The 16851-nt window shown below is 38.2% G+C and overlaps 1 protein-coding gene across 7 annotated transcripts in view; it reads right to left on the bottom strand.

Moving 5' to 3' along the window:
- The window catches only part of Rbp6 (RNA-binding protein 6), a 194505-nt gene that overhangs the window by 170136 nt on the left and 7518 nt on the right, over positions 1-16851 (bottom strand). For all 7 annotated transcript variants that reach the window (XR_011418872.1, XM_044393782.2, XM_070216000.1 and 4 more), the window contains exon 3: positions 5866-5906. Coding sequence is in view for 6 of the 7 variants with exons in the window: in XM_044393782.2 (XP_044249717.1) it covers positions 5866-5906 (41 nt within the window). In the remaining variant the exon portion in view is untranslated. The remainder of the gene's footprint in view (positions 1-5865; positions 5907-16851) is intronic.

The following is a 16851-nucleotide window of genomic DNA, read 5'->3' as shown; positions in this document are numbered from 1 at the left end:
TGCTGAGCTATTTCAATTTGACGCTTCTGCTTGCGGCAAATTGTTGCTAACTGCCTTCGCCGTCGAGTGGCATAAATTAATCAGGAAATTGAACGAGGCAACGACAGCGATGACGATGGTGAAGGTGACACGCCTGCTCCACGCCCCCTTTGTCTACCCCTACATCCTGAGGTTGCCACGCCCAGGCGTGTTTCCAAATATTTGACAAATTTTAGATTTTAAAAAACCAGTGGCAAAAATATTTTTCATCATCGTTTGTTTCCTGATTGAATTGCAACTAGAGGGTGGCAATCGACTGTCAGTATTAGTTGACAAATTGAAGAGTTATAGACTGGCGCAAATCTAGTTTAGAATGTTGGCTGAAACTTTAATTGCAGCGCGTAAATGGTTTTCGCACTAAACCGTTTCTTAAGTGGTCAATTACCGGTTGGAGTGATTGATGGAAAATAATCTGACATTTTTTTAGTTAGCTCTTGGCTTTTGATTTTACTATAGCCAAATCAAGTTATAAATAAAGGAACAATTCCATAAACTGAAACTTTTATTTATTAGTTATTCACCCGTTTACGACAATTTTAAAATATCATAGTTTTAAAATTATTAGACAAAATAAACAACCATCATCATAGGAGCCAACATTTGCCTGACCTAAAGATCACTAGCCAAAAGATTAAATAACAATAATAGTTTCTGTAATGAATGTTACCCACTAGTAAACAAAAAAATAGTTATGTTAAATTTAATATTTTCTGAACCAAAAAGGCTCTTAAAATGAACTTAATTTTTTGAAGATGTAATAAAAGCATGTGTTAAAAAGGGCCTGCCTTTTTCTGTTTCCATGACCCTTGCCACGTGATAGACAATCCCCTGGCGCTGTTTGCTCCAACCTTTTGAACTCTTTTCAGCCATCTATTGACTTTACCTGGACAATTTGGCGGCGTCAAAGGGAGAAGCCCTGCTAGAGAAATAAGCCCGGATATGCACACAGCCATAATGCTCGGCGCAAACAGAAGCTCTCCTTGGAGCTGGCTTCATTTTCATTTGCATGACACAAGCTGGCAAACAAACAAACAAACAATAATAATAATAATAAAAGGCGAGGGGTAAATCGAGAAATGCATATTTATTTGCTCAAAGTATCTCGGGGAGAGTCTGGTGGCGCTTTTATCGCTAAGCGGCATCGAAATGTGAGCGATATGCATGCATAGATTTTACTTGCTTTTTGTCTTCTACACTTCCTTTTTTTTCGATCAATTCGCTTTTCTCGATGTTTTTACTGTTGCCCCCTGCTCCGGAACACGGATCTTTATTTGGTTATTTGTTGCATGAGTAATGCGCCGTACCGTTCTGCAGATGCAAATGTATCTGTATCTGTATCTTTGGTGCATATATAAATAGTATTTCAGTTGAACGCACATCCAAAATAGCAAAATGCGGAGCGGGTCGCGTATTGTGTTTCAAAAATGTTGTTAAAGTTGACACAAATCACAAGGAGGAGACAAACAAAAAGCCAGCGACGGCCTTTCATCCAGACATATCCATATGTACATATAGATGAATGAATGAATGGAGAACTTTGACTCCTGACTCCCGACGCCCGATTCCCGACTCTCGACTCAGTCCCGATCCCAAGCCAAAAGCCCCAAAGTCGAAGTCGAATCGGGCGACGAGTGTTTCCACGCGATAGCAGCAAATACATTTTCAATGCATACAATTACTTCCAGCAAACTGCTTGTGAAATTAAAATTAAATTACGTCGGCGGGCTGATTTCCCGAGAAAGAGGAGGAGGAGGCTGGCTGCAGACGGCAAAGTTCATTAAGTTATACGAGTATATGACTTGCTAGTTGACACGAAAGCATCACAAAGGCGGCACCTATCGGGGGCGGTTCGCAGCACTCGAGAACGTCATTAAGTAGCTAAGACAATCGTGCCAATCATTAAAAATCTTGGCCCAGCTAGAGTCAAACGCTCCTGAGTGGTTTTTGGCCCCCACTGCAATGCGGATGCTTCTATTCCACTGCCCCTCATCATCATCGTAGCCATCATCTCGGCAGTTATCAACACGTACGCAGTCGGCAGACTCAGCTTCATATCCCGCCTGCGAGTCCGACCTGTCTAAAGCAGCCCTAACTATGCCGTTAGACCCTGTACGTTATACGTTATACGCTATGCGCTATACGCTAGACCCAAGCGCATGTTTATAGACGCCCTAGATTAGGTCTTTGTCAGCAGATTTCGAGTGTGTACTGTGCGGGAGGAGACGCTGGGCATATGTAGCAACAACGGAGGTCAACATAATGGCAAAAATTATATAAAAAGTATGTATATTGGAGATAAAATCATAAATGTCACGCTTATACAAAAAAAAAATTTGTTTTGTTTCAAAAAGTACCTCTTTGAGAGTTTTGTAAAACCACATTAAAAATAAATTTATATATTATTATAATATTAAAAGTAGAGTAGGATTTATACAGAGAAAACGTATATAATTAAAGAGTTTGAATCCTAGTTCTAGTTTAATATGCGGAAAAATGGTAAGCTTCTGTTATTTTTCCTATAAAAAAGATTCAACCCTACAGAAGGCATGCAAATTTACGAATCATAAAACGGTGCTCACAGATATAAAGCCAACAAGCTAGTAAGCACAAAGTTCCCTTAAAATTGATTTTAAATTTTTATAATTTACCGATTTTATTATAGGGTTTTCTCAAAATAGAGCTATTACTCTGACCGCAGCTGTTTGTGCGACTGTGTGCTCGAGTGGCGATAGCTGCGAAAAATCCAAAGCATAAGCTTTTGGCGCGAGTGGAAGTGGGAGCCACTTGAGCCGGCGCTCTGGTGTTCCGGCCTCTGCCTTCAGCGCCAGAACTGCAACTTGGCTAACAATAATACAACTAGTGGTGCCCAAGAGTTGGGGAAGTACGAGTGAGATGAAAGGCCCAGAAAAGAAATAGCTCGGACTTGGGCAAAAAGCTTCTTTCCTTGCGCTCAAATGGCAGCTAATTGAATTGTTTGCTTTTCTCTGGTCACAAAACAAAGCAAAGATGTTTAATTTTCTGACTTTTTTGTGTGTTTTCCAAAATCAAAGTCTTTTGAATTCAATTAAATTGAAATGAAATGCTTAAAGAAACAAGTGTGCTGAGTGTCTCTAAGCGTTTATCAACGGTAATACTACTTCGCTGAAAACTTGTTAATGATAATGACGATTATTGCAAATTATGGAATTATTATATTTCTAAAAAGGCACCTTTAAAAGTTTCACAGTTTCTTACTAAGTTTCATAAATTAATTATAATTTCGTAAAAAACTATAATTTTACATATTTTTTATGCCTGATACCTATTTATCTCGAACTTCCGACATTAAGCGATGCGCTAAAGTTTAAAAAGCCATTATAAATCCTCCATTCGAATGCCTTTTGATCGACTCACGTGCCACTCATTGACCCTTCGCTGCAATTTCCATTCCAATTGACTTCTGCTCCGTCTCGAATTCCACCAAAGACAATTTTTCTACTCTCGGAGCGATTCGTTTTTGGCCCTGTGCTGAGTTTTTGTGGGCCCTTTGGCTTTTGCCTAATTTACCAGCTCCATGGGGCCAACTGGCGGCTGCCAAGAAGCGAAAATAAAAATTAAAAAAGAAATAAGACACACACATCGGACACCGAAATGGCAAAAGATAACAAAAGAGCCGAGCAAAAACACACTCATACCGAAAACTAACCGAGGGACGGGGCAATCGTATTGAAGAAGCCATTTGAAAATTTGAAAATTTTTTGGCACAGGTACAGGAAACCGGTCCCCCTACGCCCCCGCTGCCGCCATCGAAAAAATAAAAAAAAAAAGGAAAAACTCGAGGGAATGGGGGAAACATTGAGAAAGGCTAAAATAAAGAGACAAACCAAAGACCGCATTGACTCTTCAACTATATACGTGAATACACCCGTGCATACTTGTGTGTAGATATGCGCTATAGGTTATAATATGTTAGCGTAATGCCGAGTGGCACTCTGATGATGGGCGGAGCCAACAATTTCGCTAAACAAAAAACAAGCGGGCCCGAGCAACAACACAAAGCAGCGATATATACAAATATGTGCTATATGGGGTTTTCTTTCCTTTTTGTGAGCACTGCAGATACTACATATAAGGGCTCCCAAAAGGCAAGCGCATCTTGCCAGACGGTTGCAATCTCTACTTTGCAGACCTTTTTTCGAGTGCCATCCAAATTCGGTTAATATGCATGCCGAGCTTTGATGGCAAGTTGCCTTTTGATTAGCCTAATGAAACTATGCGGCTGGATGGGGCGAGGAGATGAGGCAGGGGAGGCGATCCCATAGAGCACCATCCCCTGCCCGCAGTTTTCGTATGCCGGCTTTCGTATCTCAAGTCGTTCCACAATTGACGTGAAATTTAAATTCGAAAAAGGGAGCAAATCTCAAGCATTTGATCAATTACAATTTCCAATTTATACAAAGCCCCGCCTCTCGTTTCATTGTTGTCGATGTGAAATCACATAAAACACACAACACAAAACCGAAACCGAATCAATTCGTAGGCCATTCAAATTGAGATACAAAATTCAGTTAAGCCCGAATGTGCACACTTCTCAAGATGTTGAGAAATTCGCTTCTCTGTTAAGAAATCGAACGGGAGTAGTAATAGGGAATGCATTAGGGATTTTATAATTTTGTAGCATTAACAAAAAAAATTAAAATTTGTGTAAGGAATTAAGGGGGGAGATACATATAGAAAAAATAAAAATTCAATTTTTTTTTACTCCTTAAATTGGTAGAATAACTCTCTAAAAATGTGTCATGAAAGTTTCACGAAGAAATTCTACCTATTTTGGAACTTATACCAGGATGACGGCACCCACCTTCCTTGTGCAGTAGATATATTCCATTACTTTAAATGCCTTTTTCTCGAAACCACGTTTTCCTCAGCTGCGGATCGTGTATCTCAAAAAGTAATGCCTCGAATATCATGCTGCTTTTACAGAAATGTTTGTAATAAAATTGGCCACTGTCTGAACCTACTTAATGTAGAAATTAGTTTGTTTAAGTATTTTTTGACAGCCAAAAACAACAAAAAAATTATGAAAAAAATAGATTTTTAAATTTGAAAGAGTGCCACAACCATAGTTTTTGAGATATTCTATATAAGTTAGGTTCAGACAATTTCTACATTATTTCCTAACAAAATAAACTTAGTTTACACAGCGACCTGTGGGCGATCCGCAGCTGGCCTACTTTTTTTTAATATAGCCTGACAAAAAAATTCCCACGGCCGCCATTTTGAAAGATAAAAGCAAAATAAAAATTGGTTAAAATTATATAAAAACAATGTAATCAACATGCCAAGTTACGAAATCCCAGCACAATTCCTTGTTGGTTAAAAAAAATCACAAAAAACTTGAAAAATTACAGTTTTATATGTATCTCCCCCTTAATAGACTGCATTTTTTGTAAAAGCTTACTTTCAATGAATTTATTTATTTATTTGCCTATATAAAATTGCTGAGATTTGTAACTCCCTTCTTGTAATATTTGAAATCTTAAAGATAATTTTTTTGATCTGGTATCTTGGCATATATTTTTTAAAAATAACAAATTTTATTTATCAACATTTTTTTAACGTTCAAAAAGCAAAACGCTTATGATTATATAAACCTTCATTAATAATGAATGATCCACTAAAGAAATAGTTTCCCCCTGTAAGTTTGGTTGTGATTTTCAGATTTCCTGGTCCCTTGTTAGCGCAGGATTGCTATTTAACTCCTCTGCTAATTGACCTCTTTTATCAGACCCAAGCCAATTTTTAGCACAGATCCACTAATTTTCACTTAACTCGTTTTTCACTCACCTGGACTTGTCTGCCAACTGAGGCCGCCAATGAACATTTTTCTGCAACGAAAGAGAGCCAAGAGAAGGGAAGTATAAGATAAATGAGGCATTAGCTATATGTAGGAGGCACAGGCAAAAAATTAGATAAATGTTATGGCCTGGCCAAGAGACAACAAACAAACAAACAGCGAGCTGAGCGATCTTTTATCAGCTCCAACGTCCGGACACTACCCGAACCGTCTTCATTACTCCGGCGAAGGTGGCTTACATTGTACTGTCGTAGGTCTACCAGTTAGCCCATCATCCCCGCCCTCGTCATTATAACCATTATCTCAATCATCATCAGCTGCGGCACTTGCAGTTCCAGTTGCGGTAGCCGCCGCCACTGCCTGTTGTCTGCTGTCTTCATCATTATTTAAATCATAGAAAATAAGCCGCTTTCCCGGCATTGTTTTCATGCTGGAAATCTCACCCACTCACTCCCAGGTTTCCACCCTGTCTCGTTTGTTGCCCCTCCTTACCCCTTTTCCAGCCAGCCGCTGCACCGGCTTATATAACAAAAAATGAGAAAGAAGATAGGAACATGGCCCTAATTAGGAGACTGTTGAGATGCACTTCTCATTATGATAAAATATTACGGTTTCAAGAAATTTCAATAATTTGTTGTACTAAATGTTTTTTTGGGAAACTATAAAACTTTAAAGACCCTTACACATTTTTACCATATTAAAATGGGAATAATATAATATCTTTATATGATTCGAATAAAATACCTCCAGAACTTTAGAGTAGATATTTTAACAATTTATTTTTTTCAATTTAACCGAATTTTTGAACAAAATATAAAAAAAAGTTGGGGAAATTTATTTTTATAAAATAGTTATCTAGCAGAATAGGGGGGTATTTATAAATATTTTAATGCAAATATATTAAAGGTTGAAAGGCACTCGAATATATAAAAAAGAAAGCTCCGTTTAAAAGCAAGTAATTCAACTAAAGAATTAGTTTCAATTTTATATAAGAAAACAAATTACAGAAGTAAATAAAGAAAATTAAGCGATAAAACATTATAGAACGAACTTATGAACTTTCTTAGCCGGCAACTGAGCCCCGAATGGAAATAGGCTTTTCCCCAGGGAAAGCGTGTGGAAAACAAAAGGCAAAGGCTGTGCCCGAAACGAAAGTAGGCGGTGGAAATACAGTAGCAGTAGGAAAGGCAGCGACGACGACAATGATTATGAAAACTTCAACAAACTGCAAAAGAGCGCAACAGTGGCATAAAGGGAAGTGGACCGGGCTAAGAGGGGGTGGTGGGTCATTGGGCGACGAACAGTGGGTGGTGGGTGATGGTCCGTCGGTATTGGGGGGTGGGCGTGGCAAATGCAGTTGGAGGCAATGTTGCTAGCGACACGAAAACGAATGTAAAACACACACAAAAATGCATAGGAACACAAATTGCAATGAAAAGCGAAATAAAACAAGGCGCGGAGAGAGCGAAAGAGAGAGAAAAACTAAATGAAAATGTTAATAAAATGTGCAGCAACAAATGCAACAGCGGCACAACAAAAGCCTAAAGTAAGCTAAAAGAAAAACTAAACCAAAGAACGGAAGAAGCGTCAACAACAACAGCTGGAAAATGGGTGGCAGATGGGTGGGTGGGCGTAGGCAAGGTGAGGCAAAAAGTAACAGCACTGCAGAACCGTTTCGGCCTGAGTTTGCACAGTTTTCCCAATGAAAATAGGCCTCGAATTGCATCTCGACAGGAAACCCAAAACTTTTTGCACGTTAGACGATGCCAAACAATTTGTCATTAATCAATGTTTGGAATTTTCCTGTTTCTCCACTTGGCTTCGATTTAGGCCTCTGCCTTTTTGCAAATAATCAATCTTCATGGAAAAGTAGAGACAATACAAAAAAATGTCTGATAAATGGAAAAGAAATTTGTTAACTTAAAGTGTGACAATCGAAGCAAAGTCCTATAAGGTGCAGGCATCTACAGAATTTTTTTTACAGTTAAACGACATTTAAATAAAAAATCTGCCTTGTTTGTAACCTCTTTCTAATCATAACTATTCATCTAATTGTATATATTTAAATTAGATAAATAGCAAATAAAATTTGAATAGAATAGATAAGTGAATTTTCTGTGACAGATTTCTCAAGTTAATCCTAATTTAAGTTCAAGTTCTTAGAAAATCCGTAAGTCTGAGAAAATAAAATATACAAATCTTTTATACTGGTCCTAAAATTTGTATAATTTATTATTATTATTTAGCAAACTAACTTATATAATCAAAATTCATAAACAAGTAAAAAACATATTTTATCGTTTTAAGTTGACGTTTCCGTTCGACTTCTGAGATCATCCATCACATTTCGGTTTCCACTTTGTCAACCAGGTCTCCCCATTGCCACCCACCGCACCCACCGCACCCATTGAAAACCCCCGACCCCACCCATCAATTGAAGGATGACGCCGCTGACTGATCCACAAATATTTGTATTCATTTCATAATAATTCAGCACTGGCAACATTGTCTGTGGGCATGGGGCGCGCTGCAGGTGACCTTCGGTCGCAGCATGACAGAGCTCCCTCGGTCACCCCCCTTAACCACACCTCTGGCCAATTGCAAGTGCACCAAATAAATGCGACCTTGTCCCACACTGCAAAATCTGTGCACTGAGGCTCTGGTTTTGCATTGGTGGTGTCCAGCTGTGTGACGCGTAATTTCAAGCAAAATAGAAAAATAAAAAACAAGATAGAAAAACCGAAATGGAAAACCATCGAGGGAAAGGGGGCGCTGGGAAAGTGTCAAAGTCAACGCTGAACGCAGTTTAAAGAGTTCAACTGAGCAAATTGCACAACATTACGCATACGCAGTGATGTCCCTCGTCAATTGTTTTATGTATGTTTTCCTCGGGCTTCGCATTCATTTTCCCGCGGGTGCCAACTTTGATGACATTTGCCTTTGTCTATCCAGATCCCCAGGCTTTGGGCTTCCACTACCCGGCTTATGCAGTTTTTCGCAGCTATTTACAGATTTCCCACAAGTTCGCCCCCTCAGACAATTCATTCTGGGTGGGTGGTTGGGTAGCTGAGTGGTTTAGTGTGCGGCTGCTAAGCCCAGAGTCATAAACAAGTCAACGCAACATGTCCGATTAGTAGAGCAACCACCGACTGACATTTGTTACCCACTGCCTGAGCCTAAGATGCAACTCTAATCTGCACTCCGAGAAATAAATCTATGTGCATATCCTTGACGCATCAGGAAAATAATAAAATAACGAGAGTACGTAAGCATTAAAGAAGATTGACTGGGGAATTAGGCGGTTAAATCCTTGTTTCCAGCAGCCCGCATTGACTGTAAGTTATTAAGGGCCAAGATAAATTATGTAAGAAAGGCTATTCTTGGAGATTTAATTAACTTTAAATAAATAATTTAAATATTTAGGCTTTTATTATACAACAATATACAATTTTAAAATCAATTAAAGCTTAAGAAAATTTGGTAATGATTGAGATTAAAAAAAGGTCAATTAAACAAATTTTAAGTCCTACCTACATGTAAGATCATCTGTTGTTGTTTTATTATTGTTTTATGTTATAATGGGAAAGTAAGTAAGTAGTCTAATGCACTTTAAAGTCTAATCAATCAAAAGCAGCCCAATTTAATCAGAAGCCATCTTTTTTGAGTGTACCGAGCTTCTATTGGCGCTTTTCGTTCTCTACTCTGCTCAGCTCGGTCACATTTGCTTGCATTACGAAATAATTGTAAAGCGCACGTCACTTTTCTATAGGCCTTCGTCTGTCTATCCGCTCGCTCTCTATATAGCCCCTGTTCAACCCCCTTTATCCCCCGTAAATCCCCCCTTAACACCACCCCCCGGCAGGCAGCACACTTGGGCCATTCATGCGCAAGTCGTCAGCGCCCATTCACGGTCTGTCCCAGTCTCACACTGGGCGAAAAAGCGCCATCAAATATCAAGATTAAAACGCTTCATTGGAGATGCTTTCGTTCTTAAAAGCTACATTGCGAAAAAAAAGTTTAAAAATTTGTGTAACGTGGCATTCATTTCGGCTCTTCTGATTGATATTCACACGCTTGTAAATAATCACAATAAAAAAAAAAAAAAAACACCAAAACACCGAATAAAATTATTTAAATTGACAAATTGAATGAAAACTGTTCGTAGGGCTCAATTAACTAATTAGGTATGAAATATCAAATGAGAGCCATGAAATAATAAAATATCATAACTATTATTAAGTGGCTTAGATTTTTCGAGAGCTTGAAAACCTCAACTACTTACTACTTAGTTAGTAATTTACTACTCTACTTACTACTAGTCTCTCTATTGCTGTAAAGATATTTCAAGGAACTGAAATCAAAAAAGGTATTTTTGTGTTTACAAAACTTAGCATATATATATATTTATTCAGCATATTCCATTATTTCCCTATTTAAAAAACGCCTAAGTAATAACTAGCCAAAGAATTTTCCGTCTCGAATAATAACAGCATTAAAAGGATCAAAAAGATTTTTGGTTTAAGGATTAGCTCTTATCTTATGTTTTAAGATTTTTGAGATCTATTAAGACCTACAATTTTAAAGAATACATAGGTGCCTTTTAATATTTTAATGGTTTTCAGTGTGCTTGTTTGGGGGCCCATTTCCCGGACCCGGCTTGGCTAGCTTGGTTTGGCTTTACCCTGGGCTGGGCTTTATACTTGGCGCCCGCCGCTGCCGCTACTGCTACTGCTGCTGCTGCCTCTGCCGCAGTTGCAGTCGCCGCTCGCTTTGCCGCTTGTTTGCCATTCAAAATCCGTTCAGACTTTGTATGCACATCAAGTGTTGCCCTCTCGCTTCTGCATTACATTTGCATATAATACTATCTCTGTCTGCCTTTCTTTTGCCGTCTCCCGCAGGCCAACCCCCTCTAGTTTTCCCTTCCCGTCATCTTTTCGCTCTGTGCACTAGTTGACGTTTTCTATTGTGGCTTCATTGTTGAATAGAAAAATGTGCAAAATAGTAACGAAAAAAGGAAAATAGCAAAACAGCTACCCCTGCTCTCTTTACACCCCTCCAACCTCCACATCGCTACCCCCCTCTATGCCACACGCATGCCTCTTCTTCGGCTTACAACTCCCTTAAAACTCCCCATTTCTGTTCACAGAAAAAAAAACATTCACCATCAGTTTAACAACAATTACAAATATTCCTGATTTTAAAAAATTTTTGAAATTCAGTTAGTTTAAAGATCACTCAAATTTATTAACGATAAATATGGGTTTTACTTTATAGAAGATCGCAGTCATAGGAACGATCGAATAATTTTGATGTCTTGCAGCATAAAACTGGTCATGTTCCTCAGACAAATTTGTATTCTCCTCTTTGGAAGTTTTCAAAACTACTTTTTAACAACAACGAAATTTCTGTGGACCTAAAAATCTAATCTTTGTAAATTTTAAGTCGCGTACTAATAAATTTTGGAAGCAATTAAAAATGAAAAATTTAAAATATTAAAGCGTTTAATAAGTTCTTAAAAATCCTAGAGTCACTATGTGCATTTTCTCCGTGCATCCCCATCACCATCATCATCTCCGCTGCGTGGACTTGCCGCTTACATGGAAATAAAAGTGCAGATCTTGTAACTTTAGTAATTTTTCACATGACAAATTATGTGAGCAGCGACAAAGCGGGAAGTGGGTGGTACGGGTTGTCAGGGGGTGGCGGAGGGGTGGTGCATGTCGAGAGGCCAACAAAGGGGCATGTATGGAGATACACACACCCATACAAAGGCACTCGCACACACAGATACTCGAGGGGCCGGGAAGAGAGTCTATCCAAAAGGTGCCGAGTTGTGGCATTTTGAAAGCGGACAGTCCGCATTATGCAACAATGTGGCGCCCAGCAGTGAGACTATTAAATTAAGTAACTTTAAAGATGTAGTTCTAAAATATTGTCCATAAATAGCTTTTAAATCTGGCTCGAAGTTTTATATTCAAATGGCTATAATATTTAGTTTTTAATAGTATTTCTGAGCACGACTATAATTCTAGTTTATTCAGAGTAGGTGGCCATGGTATTTGATTTATTCAATAATAAATATATATTTACATACAAACTCACATTTTACTGATGTATAAAAGTTCAATTATTGCGGTGTAAAGCAGTGTTCTTTAAATTTAAAAAAATTACTATAACATTACTCTAACTTATAACTATATGATATATCTTATATATTTACAGTCAATATAAATTTTTAAAGCTTATATAAGCAGATAATTATTTGCTAATATAATATGCATTAAAAAAGATATTAATCATTTATATTAACACAAAAATTAACAGAACATTTATATTTAAAACTTTAAATAAATTTTCTTTGGGGCTTTAGTATTTATTATTGTTATATTGGTATTATTGCCAGATTTCGTTTAACTAAAGTGAGCCTTACAATTTATTATGTCCTTTTTAATTCCTGACATTTTCCTAGAAAATCTAAAGCGACGGGAAACACTCAATCCTTCCATTCATAAATTTTTGCCGCCCTTTGCAAGCAACAACAAAGTGCACGGCTTTCAGAACAGCCCGTAATAGTTATACCCGTTACTCGTAGAGTAAAAGGGTATACTAGATTCGTGCAAAAGTATGTAACAGCTAGAAGGAAGCGTTTCCGACCCCATAAAGTATATATATTCTTGATCAGGGTCACTAGCCGAGTCGATCTAGCCATGTCCGTCTGTCCGTCTGTCTGTCTGTCTGTCTGTCTGTCTGTCTGTCTGTCTGTCTGTCTGTCTGTCTGTCTGTCCGTCTGTATGAACGCTGAGATCTCAGAAACTACAAAAGCTAGAAGGTTGAGATTTCCCACACATATTCTTTGGCTTCCTACGCAGCGCAAGTTTATTTTAGCCGAGCGCCACGCCCCCTCTAACGCCCACAATCGCCCACTAACGATTTTAAAACGGGTCCTGCGCCCACATCTTTAAAGATTTCCGAGAAGTATAAATGCAATTTTGTTGTGTATATTTATACCTATCGAAATGTAGAAGACATTTTTCAAATCGGACCATTCATTAAAAAGTTATACGCAATCAAAAATTATATATCTATCTCCCTCGCACTCCCTTTAGCTGAGTTACGATTATTAGTCGGGACACCAACCCGACACAGCGTTCGCACTCCCTTTAGCTGAGTGACGGGTATTAGATAGTCGGGACAATAACCCGACTATAGCGTTCTCTCTTGTTTTAACCTTTTATAAAACGATTTATACAAGCTGGTAAGACCCGGACTACAAACCAATGCGCACATTTCATTATTTACCCCATGACCCGACTCACCCGCAGTCCTCATCCGCATATGAAGGAGTATCCAGAAAAACCTCTGGACAATTTGACTCCCGCAAAGCACAAAGGCAACAGCAGCGGTGACAACCACTGGGGCAACAGTAGCAACAGCAAATCCCTATCTACATCCTGATGACTATCATGTGCGGCTATCAACAACATCATCAAAATGCACCAACATCCAGCAGCAGCAACAGAAAGAATGGGGGGAAGAACCACTGCAATTGCTTCGTGGTTACAACCTTTTCACTACGAAATCGAAGGGACGACGGGCGGGAAAGGCGGAAAAGTTGGACACAGAACTACGAGTAAAAACTAAACTCTAAACGCGTCGAGAGAAGCAACACCCAGCATATTTACACTGATCTCAAATATTTTTTCAAACTTTGAAATGTTAAATATTTAAAACTGCTTTAAATCGTAGATGGCAAAATATATTATTACATTTGCTGCGAAAAACCAAGATTAAAGTATAGTTCTAAGCAAATTAAATTAGTTTGATGCACATAATTTGTTAACAAGGTACATTCTTCAGCTCTAAAGTGACTTTCGATAAATGGAAATTATTCAATTAATGTGATTGACATTGACAGTAATCGTGCTTGACTTACCAAAAACTTTGACTGTGTTTCTTTGTAATTTAATAGCAAGCAATCCTAAAAATCCTATTTTATTGACAACAAGGATTTGGATATTGGAGATGCATTTATTACTCCATGAACTAATGTGACCCTCAAAGTCTCTAATTAAAACCGTGATTGATTTTCACTGTGCATAGTTATACTTGAGACGCAATGTTGGAGTGCTGTAGCCTAAGCTGGAACTCGAGCTGGAGAATTGTGAAAAGCTGGGCTAGCACATAAATATGCTGCCGACAATTGTCTGAGACATTCGAAGGCACAGCCCATGGTGAGTGTGTGAAAGCGACACGGGGCACCAGGGGGTTAAGGGGGCTCCAAAGGGGCTTTCCCATAGTGGGTGACTCGGGCATGCATATGGGGGAGCCAGAACACGCAAAACAGAGCAGAAATATGTAGGCGAAAAAGGAGGGAGGGGAGCGGTTGAAAGCGGTAAGCGAGCCTCAGACAAAGCCAGCCAACGGCGGCTAAAAATGTTGGCCAGGCGGAGGCAAATGTTTTATGTAGCACCCACTGAGAGATAGCCATGGGAGATGTGGCTACAGTGGTAAAAATACATCAAGAAACCATTTAAAAATAGATAACACAATTGAGCAAAAAAGTCTGGTAAATTGAAGAAAATGTTTAACAATTTCAGATTAAAACAATTTAAAAAAAATTATAAAGAAGTTACTTAAAAAAAAACGATTGTACCAAAACTAGATAGTTGAGCCACATTTATAAACTAACGAAAATCTAGGAGTAAGCAACCCAGAAAAGCAAATAGATAAAAATTGTATTGAAGTGTTTTATATTAAAGATGCAATTGCTTAGAAAACGTAAGTTAAAAGATTGTAGAAGAAATAATTTAAAACAATCAAAATGCACTGAAAACTATTTACATATTATTCCACTGTTTGTATCTGTGGGTGCGTGTGTGTGTGTGCGCTTGATGGTGTGCGTAATGCGAATGTGCACGAAAAAGCGTAATAGAAAAAGAACTTTACAGTTGCATCGATTTAATCGTGCGGAAAGCTAAATATGAAGGAGGAAAAGATAGGGGGAAGTGGAGGAAAACTGCGTCTGGAGCATCGATGGGAGGTGGGCGCAAAATGGGGGGGTGCCAGTGGGTCAAAAAGGGGGCGGGGCAGTGGCACAGCCTAAATTGGGATACGCTTCGTTCGGCCCGGCTCATTTAAAGCAATTCTACTGCTGCAAAACACAAACACAATTACCAGTACATGCAATTTATAATGAATTGCGAGCCAGGGGCGGCGAAAAAAGGGTCGCAGGGGGTGGGGCAGTGGGTGGGAGGCCGTAACCCGCTGCACTTTGCGGTTCAAAGGATGTATTGTGGCCTCGTCTGCGATACAGATAGCAAAACTTTTGCGCCGCCTTTCCTCCGTTCCACTCGGTTCTTCTTTCACAATTTTTTCTCCCGTTTATCGTCTTATATTGCATAACATACGCCTCGTCTTAACGAGGGGCGGAGGCAGGGAGGGGGCGTGGGTCGACAAACAGGCGACCAATATAATGTTTGCTACAGTGAAGAAAAAATTAAGAAACTTCAATAGACTGAGATTTCTTTAGTTTCACGACCCACTATTAGACTCCTAGAAAATTATAAGAAACCTTAGAAAAATTGTGGCTTAAAAATTTGTAAAACGTACCAATCTAATATTTGAATATTATTTATTCATTAAATCTTGAAAAAAATTTAAGTAGATGAAACAGTTAAAGAAATATTAAACTTAAATATTCATTTTTAATCAACAAAACAAGAAATTTATATACTTTAGAAAAGGTTCCTATTGAAAAAAAGGATTTCTTTACAGTAGAAATAGTATACAATCTCATGAGTTTTTCCCACTGCACGTATGTACCTATCACTCCACCCACTAAAGTCATTTTCTAATGGCGGCTTATACTTCCTAACCGAAAAGAGTTTACGTTTTATTCCGCTGCCAAAAGTTATGACTGCATTTAGCAGAGGGAAAACTTTCTTAGCCTTGCATTGATTTCAAAAGAGAGAAAATATATGTACACACACGGGGTGGTGGGGGAAATGTACTTTTAGGCCAAGTATTGTGCTCGAAGCACCCCTATTTCCCCAGCCCACTTCCGCAAGTCACTCCATTTTAATCGAACTGTTTACTTAAAAGTGCAACTAAAGCAAATGAAAAGTTTCTTTTTCGGCGTGTCAGACTCCGAGGAGATTGTAAATTGAATTGTGATAATGTCAATCGTGGGACGGCACAAAAGTTTTTGCCATTCTTGCGGTTTAAGTGGATCGCCCAGTGCACATTTTTTCAATGTATCCAGTGGATATTATCCACTCACAGCAACCATAACAACTTACTGTTAGTGCAGACAAATGGCCAATTTACATATGCACGAGGCTGGAACATAAGCCCAAACACAACTCACCCGCAAACAAACATTTAAGTCCCATCGAGAGGCAATATTTCGCAATTGGTTAACATATTTAAAACACGGCAATAATCGGACAAATGTTGATTTTTCATGCAAATTAGGATAAACGATCGCCTGGGATTCTGGTGTATCTTAAGCTTTACAAGGTAAACGGCTACCTAATTGGCTACTTTTTTGTAATTCGGAAACTGATATTTGTTTTGATACCACTGTTTTTTTAAAACTTTAATTTTAAAAACATTGTAAATATTTATACATTTTGCTTAGGATTTAAAACAATAAAAATGACACAAAACTTTGCTGCTAGGGGCTGGTATTCAACCTAGCAAAAAGTCGTCTACATCAAAAAACTTCATATAAGACAAAATTCTTTGACGTTTTTTTCATTTGAAGTTTTTTTTAAGTTTTTTACAAATTTTGTGTTTAAAGTTTTAAAACATATATTTTTATTAATCTTGGTATATAAATTAGTACAAAATATTATTAGTTTCAACAAACTAATTTAATCTATTGGACATTTTAATAAAGTTATTTTATTAAGACGATTTAATTGACATTCAATACATACAACCTATACTAACGTTAAAATTAATTCCCCAATACT

This window comes from Drosophila takahashii, chromosome 3L, assembly GCF_030179915.1.
Source record: "Drosophila takahashii strain IR98-3 E-12201 chromosome 3L, DtakHiC1v2, whole genome shotgun sequence".
Taxonomy (NCBI): Eukaryota; Metazoa; Arthropoda; class Insecta; order Diptera; family Drosophilidae; genus Drosophila; species Drosophila takahashii.
Note: the sequence above shows the minus strand (reverse complement) of the source record. Positions and strands in the feature narration are given on the sequence as shown.